The sequence below is a fragment of the Tupaia chinensis genome, unplaced genomic scaffold (genome assembly GCF_000334495.1).
Source record: "Tupaia chinensis unplaced genomic scaffold, TupChi_1.0 Scaffold000355_1, whole genome shotgun sequence".
Taxonomy (NCBI): Eukaryota; Metazoa; Chordata; class Mammalia; order Scandentia; family Tupaiidae; genus Tupaia; species Tupaia belangeri.
In genome coordinates, this window is record NW_006159850.1 from 591,599 (window position 1) to 602,176 (window position 10,578).

At 61.4% G+C, this 10,578-nt stretch overlaps 1 protein-coding gene across 6 annotated transcripts in view; it reads left to right on the top strand.

Moving 5' to 3' along the window:
* Positions 1 to 7,200, top strand: part of ANKRD11 (ankyrin repeat domain 11) — a 106,575-nt gene extending 99,375 nt beyond the window's left edge. For 5 of the 6 annotated variants that reach the window (XM_027773461.1, XM_027773464.1, XM_027773465.1 and 2 more), the window contains 4 exons: positions 2,513 to 2,611; positions 2,687 to 2,830; positions 4,359 to 4,451; positions 6,207 to 7,200. In XM_027773461.1, coding sequence (XP_027629262.1) covers positions 2,513 to 2,611; positions 2,687 to 2,830; positions 4,359 to 4,451; positions 6,207 to 6,392 — 522 coding nt within the window. In that variant the 3' untranslated portion in view covers positions 6,393 to 7,200. The other variant, XM_027773466.1, reaches the window with a different exon arrangement.
* Positions 7,201 to 10,578: the final 3,378 nt, after the last annotated feature.

A 10,578-nucleotide genomic window follows, 5' to 3' on the forward strand; every position in this document is an offset into this window, starting at 1 on the left:
CGCTGCCCCCCCCCCTGTCGGGGAGCGGTGCCCCCTGTGGTCTGGTCACACTCTCTGGGGGCCTGGGGCCATGGCCACTGTATCCGGGACGTCAGGCACCTGCCCACTGGGGCGGCCTGCCCCCAGCCCAGCCCTGCCGCTCCCCCGTGGCTCATCCCCGTCCCAGCCTAGCTCAGGCCTGCCATTCCCCACCGAGTCTCCTGCGTGCTCGTCCTTGGTGGGCTCAGGCAGAACATGGCAGGGCCGTTGTCCGCCTCCTGCCTTCCGGGCTATGACTGGGCTGGCTGCAGGTCCTGCCAGGCGGGACTTGGGCTCCCCGTGGTGCCGTCGGCACATCTCCTGCAGCCCCTGAGCCCGGGTCTGCTCAGGCTGCAGGCACTGGGATCCCCGGGCTGGTCTGGCTCCATGGCGAGGCCGTCCCAGGTGACTCCTGCTTCTCCCTGCGGCACACAGCTCTGCTCGCACGGCTCACGGCCACTCCCACACTCGGCCGCCTCCGCCTGTGCGTGGGAGGAGCCTCTGCTTGGCCTGCGCTGGGCCCGGACGGGCTCAGTCCCACGGCGGTCCACGCACAGATCGGGGCTGACCGGCTGCACTTGCTGCTCGCGTCCTCCCACTGTGCCGAGCCCTTTGGAGGCCTGGTTCCCCGGGGCGAGTTCTGGGCCGTCGGGCTACACGTGCCCATCGGGCCTGCATGGGGCCCAGGAGCGGGCTGCCCCGCCCAGCACCCTCCCGCAGGCCCTGCACTCTGCCCCGTGAGCTGCCTGTGCTTCCTGTTACTTTCTCTCATCTCAGCTTTACTTCCCGGAACAGTGAGGCGTTCGCTGTAGGAGATTCAGGAAGAAAAAGGTCAGGGCCGGCCAGCCCTTCTGGACCCAGCGCTGTCCTGCCTGCCTTTCGAAGCCCCCTGGGCTCATGAGGTGGAGGCCAGGCCATGGAAGCAGGCCTGCGTGTCAGGGCACAGCGCCGCTGCATGGCGGCTGCAGGCCGTGGGGCCCTCTGCAGGGTCCAGCCTGAAGTGCTCACACCTGGACCTGCCTGTGCTGTGCTGTGGCCTCCCGCCTCCCTCCCCACACGCTCTCAGAGGCCCAGGGGGAGCCTGGTCCCAGGCAGGGAGGCTGCAGCTTGTCCTGGGTCTCACCCCAGACGCCCTCGGAGCCAGGATCATTGTGGCGGTGAGCTGCAACGGTGAACAGTGGGCGCGACCTGCGAGCTGCGTGGACAAGGGTCTAACCAGGTTCTTCACCTTTTTAACCGGTTTTAGATTGATGGAAAAGATGGGACCAGCAGATGGCGTAGCGGTTAAATCGCTGGATTCCCACATGGCCAACAATGGTTTGAGTCCCGGACCTGGTGGCTCAAAGCTCACGCCGGGCCCATGTGCATGTGGGCCCAAAATCCCCGGAGGGGAAGGGATTGTGGCCTGGCCATCCCCCCACCCCCGGAAGTGATTTCTCACTTTCCCTTCTCACTGTCTCTCCAGTAAGCACATGTGCCCTGAAGCAAAAACCTCTCAAAAACGAAAATTGAAAGCAAAGGGAGTTTGCAGTGCCCTCACCTGGGTTCCTGGAGCTGCATGCTGTGGGCCAGCATGGCCTGGGCTCGGCCTGGTCCTGGGCCTGCAGCAGGGCCCGCCCCTCCTGTGCCACAGCTGAGCTCTTGGGGACTGTAGTTGGGCTTCTGGTCACATGTCCCACAACTGGACCTAGGCCACAGGTTTCCAGGTCCTGCAGGCGGGATAGTGGGCAGTGGGCCGGGAACTCCAGGGGACAGTCCCCCTGCCACAGAGCTGTCGGGTCATGGTCAGCATGCAGCGAGGGCTGTCTCTCCCACTCTGCCGTGGGAGCCGTCCACGCTGGCTCTGGCCATAGCAGTGGTTTCCGTGGCGTCTCCAGTGCTCTTCGAGAGGAGTCATGTTGTTGAGGAGAGCTGGCCTCGACCCTTTGGGTCTCCTGCCCCGTCGGCAGGGTCTGAGGCCTCCCGGGCGCGGGGCCTACGCTGCCGCCTCGTGACTGATGCTCCAGCTCCTCTTGCCCAGCCTCGGAGCTGCCCCTGCTGGCAGCACCGGCCCAGTTCGTTGCCTGTGGCCTACGCACTGCAGTCTCTTTCTGCAAGAGTGAGGGTCCGCTGCTCCCTGGCCTTGTCCTGCTCCCTGGCCCCACTGCTGGGCCTGGTGGTCAGCTGTGCCCTGGCTGCTCTAGCAGGCAGAGTGGGCTATGAGCCTTGCCATACCTGAGGGGGCTCAGCTCCTGGCCCGGCCACCTGTCCTGCCCTCACTCGTCCCTTCTCGCAGGCGGGCCTCGTGCTGGTCCTAGTCCCTGCTCCCTGCAGGGAGGGCGGCCAACCTCAGGCCCACAGCCTCTGTCTTCCTTCCTCTGCCCCCTGCTGGGCCGTGTGGGACCCACCGTGGGGACCACCACGCTGGTCCCCTCTGCACCTGAGACGGTGTGAGGGCCCGGCGTCTGCCCTGGCGCAGACCCTCGGCCCTGACCCTGCACTCTTGTACCCACAGATCGCACCCCCCCCTTCCCTGGCGGAGCCCTTGAAGGAGCTGTTCAGGCAGCAGGAGGCCGTCCGGGGAAAGCTGCGTCTGCAGCACAGCATCGAGCGGGTAAGGCCGGCCGGCGTGGGGTCTGCGTCTGGAGGGTGGTGGTCGTCGGCCTCACCAGCCCTTCTCCTTGGCCAGGAGAAGCTGATCGTGTCCTGTGAGCAGGAGATCCTGCGGGTCCACTGCCGGGCGGCCAGGACCATCGCCAACCAGGCCGTGCCCTTCAGCGCCTGCACGATGCTGCTGGACTCGGAGGTCTACAACATGCCCCTGGAGAGCCAGGTCGGTGCCCTGTCCAGGACACTCCGGGAATGCTGGGGAAGTCAGGGCGCGTTCCAGGACCCAGGAGAGTCCGTGCTCCCACCTGGCAGGGGCCCGAGACGTGCTGTCCACCCTGCCCGGGTTAGCCCAGGAGGGGCAGTCGGGGCCTGGACCACGTCCTCGAAGCAAGGCCCAGGGCATGAGCACCCGCCCCACTGGGTTTGCCCCTGTTGCCTTGTGTCCAGTGCAGCTGGACGTGGTCAGCCCCGGAGCACTCGTCCTGTCCTGTCTGTGCCTACGTGCTGTGTGTGGTTGGCTCCCGAACTCAGGAATAAAAAAAAACGGCCACGCTCAGGCTTGGCACGAGCCCAGGTTACTCCCTCCCTCCATCCCAGCTGGCTGCCGCTTCCTGCCAGCCCCGTCTTGGCCGTGCTCAGTGGGGGCACGGCTGGCTTCCTGCCCCCCATGGCCCCTGGCCTGGAGTGTGCTTCCTCAAAGTTTAGACCTCGTGGCAGACATTCCAGCGACCCCCACGGCACGGCCTCCTGCCTATCACAGGCCGACCACAGCTGGGGTCCGAGCAGCACTCCGGGCTCTGCCCTGTGGAAGCACACGGGGGCTTCGTGGTTTGCAGTTGGAGACGCCATGTGCTCGGTGCAAGACGCTCTTCTTGGGCTGTAGGTGCTTATGCTTGCCAGGGCGAGGGGAAGTGAGAAACCACCCCCAGAGGGGATGGCCATGCCGCCATCTCTTCTCCATTCTCCTCTTGGGATTTCGGGCAAACACGCATACGTGTCCAGTGTGTTTTTCAAGCCTCCATGTCCAGGAATCGAACCCCACAGCCAGCCATGTGGGATCCAGTGCCTTCACCACCACCATACCCATACCCTTGGTTCCCGACTTGTCCCTGTAACACTCCGTGCACAGGGACAGGTGCGCCGAAGCAGGTCCTTCAGCCATCGGAAGGCTCATCAGCTCAGGTTTCAGTCATTTCTGGCTTTCCTCTGAGTGTTGAAGCCGAGGAAAGGCCACTGTGGCCTGTCCCTTGCCCCCTTCGATGTCGTAGCAGCCGCGGGCGTAGGCTCCTCGGGGTGTCTGGCACTGTCCCCCTCAGGCCTTCCGTGGCTGCTGGCCCAGCACAGCCCATCCGGGTGGACCTGGACTGGTCTGAGGAACAAAACCCAGGCCACAGCGGGCAGAGATCAAGACCCAGCCGCTCTCAGCCCTCGGTACCCCTCTGTATTCTGGAGCGGTCTCAAAGAGAAAAGGTCACTTCCGGGTTTTAAACAAGAAAGAAAAAGAAGTGGAAACATGTCATCACGAGCTTTACGCGACCCCTAAGGCCCTCCTGTGCCCTGAGCTGCCGTCCCCCAGAACAGGAGACACGGGCAGGCCCGCGCCCAGGCCCCATGCAACCGTGTGGGCAAGTGGGCCGGTGCGTAAGGTCCTGGGATAAGGGGCCTTGCTCCTTGGTGGAAGGACAGCGAGGGGCCCTGCAGGGTCACTTCTTGCTGCCACATCCCCCTTAAAACCCCGCTGGGTCCTGCAGGGTGACGAGAACAAGTCCGTGCGCGACCGGTTCAACGCCCGCCAGTTCATCTCCTGGCTGCAGGACGTGGACGACAAGTACGACCGCATGAAGGTCAGTGCTGGGCGTCCCCCCTGCCAGGAGCCCCCCGAGAGCTCTCCTAGGGCCAGGGAGGCCGCTGCCGGGCCATGGGATTAGCGGCGCCAGCCTCGGTCTTCATGTAGCTGGTGCTTGCAGGGGCCGAAGTCCCCGCCCTCACGTCACTTCCTGAGTGCCCTCTTGTCCAGGTGTGCCAGGGCGGCTCCTGCACCCGCTGATCAGGACCCTGGGCGCGGCGGTACACCTCTCTGGGACCCCCAAGCCCGCCTCCCCAGTCACAGCCACTTCTCTGCTCTGGAAGAGACCAGGGGGCAGGGAGATGAACAGATCAGCGAGCTGCAGCCGGAGCCGCCCACCTGGGAGCGGTGATGCAGCCCGGGCCAGTTAGAGCACACGTGGGGCCGGGGGCCGGGCTGCCCCACCCAGGGACGGCACTGCCCAGAGCGAAAGCCCAGGCCCAGGCCCAGCCACAGCCTGCCCTAGAGAGGATGGGCATTCCGTGGCACCTTCCTGAGCTGCCAGCCGTTTCCTCAGAAGGGGCAGGAAGGCTGACGAGTGAGAGAGCAGGCCCCACCGGGCACGTGAGCTCTGGGTGGTTCAGGGGTTCATCAAGGGTGGGTGTCTTGTCTGGAGGGCCTGGAGGTGTCTCGAGGACAGGGAGGGCTCTTTCTGAAGAGACAGATGTTGGACCATGTTCACGTCGGGCATGTCCATTGGAGACGCCATACCGTTAACCCCACTGACGGGCAAAAACGCACGCTAGTGAGGGGGGTAGCTCGGACGAGAAAATGGGGAGAGGCAGCTTCGAAGGCAGGCGAGTGGCCCGGCCTCCATGAGGTGTCTGCGTGACCCCCCTTTCCCAAATGCAGGTGAAGTGGGGCCCCCACGGCCCAGATAGTTAGCCGGGGCGGGGCCCCTCTGCCCGTGCCGGCTCCTGCTTACTGAGATGGCAGTGGCTGGCAGGTCCCATACCATCCTCACCGCCCAACCCAGCTGGCCTAACCTTTGTGGTCTCTTACAGATATGGCGTGGCCAGGATCTGCTCGCTGGAAGCTCAGCAGTAGTGGGGTGTAGGGTGCCCGAAAACAGGGCTGCGATCGGAGCTGGGCAGGGCATCTGAGCTGTGGGGTGGTCATCTCTGAGGCTGAGCGGCCATGGAGACATGACCAGTGCACGGCTGCAGACAGTGGCTAGCCCTGGGAGCCTGGCGGTCATCTGCCCTGCCCTCCACAGACCACTGAGAATAGGCCTGTCTTGCCACAGTCCGTCCTCACACGTGAATGACAGACTGGACAAGGCCGTCTCTGGGCACTGGCCAGCTTTCCTCATTCATCCCCAAAACGTGCCCGACCCCACCTGAGCCCTGTCCCTGCACTCCCCAGTGTAAGCGCAGGTGCCATGGGCATCGGCCCGCACCACGGGAGACAGAGCGGGGCAGTCCTAACTCCTCACGAGCTCCTGGCCAGTGGCCCTGAGCCGGGGCCTGGGGTGAGGCCAAGAGGCCGCATAAGGGCCAAGGTCCCTCATGACCTGTGTCAGTGCCGAGCAGGTGGATGCAGGAAGGCCGGGCCTGGTGGTGCCCGCCTGACGCCAGACCCCAGTGCAGGTGTCCCGACTCCAGGGTGGGGCTGATGGGGGCTCAGGTCCAGCCCTCTTGCTCGACCCAGGGCAAGCCCATGGCCCAGTGTGCTCCTCGTGCCAGTGGCCGGGCCGGGGCAGGGTAGGGTGGGCCAGGGAGTCCCTGCCCCCCTCACCCTGCGTGTCCCGCAGACGTGTCTCCTGATGCGGCAGCAGCACGAGGCGGCAGCCCTCAACGCGGTGCAGAGGATGGAGTGGCAGCTGAAGGTGCAGGAGCTGGACCCCGCGGGGCACAAGTCGCTGTGCGTGAACGAGGTGCCCTCCTTCTACGTGCCCATGGTCGACGTGAACGATGACTTCGTGCTGTTGCCGGCGTGACGCATGGAAGGAGGCCACAGGACACAGACCGGCAGGTCCGCACCAGCTTGGGCCGTGCTGCTCCTGAGCCTCCGCAGCGGAGGGAGCGCCGCGTCCACTGGGCGGGCAGAGACCCCAGGGCTTCGCCTGACCGGACGTCGGGGAGGCAGGTCGCGTCTGGTTCCCGGCGGGGGACGAGGCCCCCAGCTGCAGCGCCTGGCAGTCCGGGTGGGATGAGGAGACGCGCGGCACAGACACCGCTGCTCCCGTCTCTGAAAACAGAGACCTGTCCTCCCTCCCGGCCGCAGCAGAGGCTTGTCAGGAGCGGCAGAACGGGTGCATTTGAAATCCGCTGTTCCGTTCTGATCAACGCAAGCAAGCAAAACCAAGGAGTCCACCTCACAGTGACCTCAGGCCAAAGGGCAGGCGGTAGCTGCCCAGCCGGGGCCCTCGCATGAGGTCTTGGGCCAGGCGGGGACGGTGGACGCTGTTCTGAGCGAGGGCTGCCTGCCGGCCGCAGAGGAGCAGAGCCAGGACTCACAGACGGTGTTTTTAACGGAGTCAAATCCAAGTGGTTTGTATATTTTTTTCCTTTAATCTTGGGCATTTTGTTTCTCTTTCTGAGAACATAACTTGAAACACTACAGAGCCAATAACCGTGTAAGAGCGTACCGTGCTGTACAGTTTTATACACATTCACAATGTACTTTTGCTGCCTTCTAGATAATTTATTTTGCAACACATTACTGCACAGTTGTAAATAACTTATGTACTGTAACATCACTTTCAGTTATGTGTAAAGAAATAAATAAATTAATTACGCGCTCTGCTCTCTGTCCTGCGTCCTAGGAAGGACTGCCACAGGCACTCACGTCTCTCCTGTTCTGGTGGTCTGTTTTGGTTTTGTTTCTTAAAGAGTTTATTAATTTATTTTCACTTAACGAAGAAAAGAGACACACAGAGAAGGAAAGTGAGAAAGCAAGCCCTCAGGTCCAGGACTCGAACCGTGGTCGGCCATGTGGGAGTATCCAGCGTGTTAGCCACCATGCCACCTGCTGGCCTGTTTTTTTTGTTTGTTTTTAGGAGATTTTTGCTACAGGACATGCACACTCGCCAGAGAGACAGAAAACAAGAAACCACCCCAGGGGGTGGCCACGCTGCAGCCCGTTCTTCACCTCTCGGGATCTGGAGCACTTGTGCACATATGCCGGCGTGATCGTGCGTGTGCGTGTGTGTGTGTTGTTTTGTTTTTGTTTTTTGAGAGATTTTCGGTATAGGGAGTATGCACTCACCAGAGAGACAGTGAGAAATCACCCGGGGGGTGGGGGGGCAATCTGCAGTCCCTTCTCTGTTCTCTCAGGGTCCTGGGCATGTGTATGTGTGTGCCCTGCGTGAGTTTCAAGCCACCAGGTCCGGGACTCAAACTGTGGCCAACTACATGGGAGTCCAGCAACATAACCACTGCGCCATCTGCTGGTCCCCTAGTGTGAGTATTAAGCACTGGGTCTGGGACTCAAATCAAGGTAGACTGCGTGGGAGTCTAGCGATGTAACCCCTGTGCCGCCCGCTGGTCCCGCTCCTCTAGTTCTGAAAGATGTCTTCTGCTCCATCCCTGCCTTCTCTGGAGACCACTGCAAAGCCACCTCACCTATGCAGTTAGCCAGGCTGTCCTCACGTCAGGCGGCAGGTGGGCAGGTACAGGGAGACCTGTCCTGCACTGCAGGGCCGCGCACGGACATCCCAGGGGCCGTACCTGGTGGTCCCAAGGCTCCTAAGGGCCAGGAGGGTATCTGGTCAAGAGGCCGGGCCCAGGTGCCTGCCACCACAGCGCTGTATGAGCGCCCGCCCAGGCACCCAGCACCAAAGAGCACCGTGCAGGCGCCTGCCGGGGCACCCCGCACCACAGCGCTGTACGAGCACCCGCCCGGCACCCGGCACCCGGCACCCAGCGTAGGCGTGCAGAGTGGGAAGTGGCCAGCTGCTGCATGGCGGTGGCTGACACCGGCACAATTCCAAGTCCCAGACCCAGTGGCTTGAAAAACACGCCAGGGGCATGCACACCCGGCAACACCCTGAGGGGAAGGGAGCGTGGTGCGGCGGCCTCCCGGAGGTGGTTTCTCTCCCCTCTCCCTGTCCAGGGAGTGCGTGGACCCCACAGCAAACAGACACAGGAGAGCCGTGCTGCAGGGAAGCCCAGAGGGGAATGCAGCAGAGCTCGCGCCGGCCGGCCCTTCAGAGGCGCCCTGTGGGAGACACTGCCGTACCCTATGGGTCACCAAGGCCTGCGAGCCCAGCGCCCAGCCACATGGTGTGAGCCTGGGGACCTCAGGGCTCCACACAGCCTGGGCAGACCCCCTCGACAGGAGCCATGTCCAGTCCCCTGTCACATCAGTCACTTCGGGGGTGTGAACAAGGTCACCAGGGGACCTGGACTGAGCCGAGCGTGCGCGGCCAACTCCCGGTCTGGGGTCTGAAGTCCATCTTCAAGGCCCCTTGCCACCGCAAGTGCTGTGTGCACGCCCGACTGTCCTGGCCGGTTCACTCAGGTATGCGGGTGCATTTATATAAAGAGCTAAGATGACAGGGCGAGGTGTCCCTCGTCGATTAAGAAACCAACAGAGAGACCAGGCGGAAATTCCATTGCTGAGCGGTCGTACACCCAAATCCAGCTGGAGGAGGCAGCAGCGACGCTGAAGACCACCTCGGAGGGCCAGAGGGGACAGACAGGATGAGTTCCGAGCCCCAGGGGCCCATGGGATACCACGGCCGCAGTGCAGCTTACAGGCCCCGGAAGGAGAGCGGCGGCAAGAAGGGCGTGAAGATATGGGCAGCCATCCCTGGACGCGGTGAGACACCGATCCATCCAGAGCGGCTGCGGGGAGGGATCTGTCAAATTAAAAATAATAATGAAAATAATTTTTGGAGAGGTTTTTGCTATAGGGCGTGTGTGCTCACCAGAGACAGAAAGTGAGAAATCAGCCCCCAGGGGGGATGGCCACGTCGCAATCCCTTCTCCATTCTCCTCTCTGGATCTTGGGCACGCATGCACATGCGCCCGGCATGAATTTAAGCCACCAGGTCCAGGACTCAAACCACGGTCAGCTACATGAGAGTTCAGCGACAGCCATTACGCCAATTGCTGGTCCCAAAATAAAATAATTCTTTAAAAAAGCCAACTACGTGCTGTCCGCAAGAGCCTCATTTCAGACACAGAGACGGAAAGGGAGCGGGTTGGGGAGGTGCCCCCAGCATGCACTGCTCAGGCCCGGGCCACAAGCACCAGACAGTGCGGGCTTCAAGCCGGGAACGTTCGGGGACGCACAGTGCTGGTAAACAGCAGCAGGCTCACCACCAGGAAGTTCAGAAGATGCAAGATGCAGACATTGACGTTCACGTGACAGACCGTGGGGAGAGACGGAAGACCAGTGTCTGCTGCAAAAGCGACAGGAGCGTTCAGGCATTACAGACGGTTCGCCCTACATGAGAAACCGACCAGACCCGTGGACACGCACAGAACACTCCCCCAACAAGAAAGCGGGCGCTTCGCGAGTGCACGTGGGCGTTTCCAGACAGACCACACTCAGGCCACAGGTGGCGTCTTAATACATTTAAAAGAAAGGTCTTGGACAAACTACCTTCTCTGACAGTGCTATAAAGTTAGAAATAACAGAAGTAAAAATGAGAATTCACGGAGTGTGGGGGGCCGGCAGGTAGCGTGCTGGTTAAAGGTGCTGGACTCCCACATGGCCAACTGCGGTTTGAGTCCTGGACCCGGCGGCTTGCTTTCTCACTTTTTCTTTCTCTCTGTCTCGCTGGTCGAATTAAAAATGATAATTATAGGGAGAACCAGCAGTTAGAGTAATGGCTATGTCACTGGACTCCCACGTAGTCGACTGTGGTTCGCGTCCCGGACCTGGTAGCTTAAAACTCACACCGGGCGTGTGTGCATGCGTGCCCAAGATCCCGAGAGGAGAACAGAGAAGGGATTGCGGCGTGGCCATCCTCCCTGGGGGGTGATTTCTCACTTTCTGTCTCTCTGGCAAGCGCACATGCCCTACAGCAAAAACCTCTCCAAAAAAAAAAAAAAAAAAAAAAAATGATAATTATAACAAATGGAATTAAAGACTTTTTTAAAAAGACTTTAAAAAAAAAAAGACTTCATGAGTGTGAAAATAAATACATTCTGTTTTTTTTTTTTTTTTTTTTT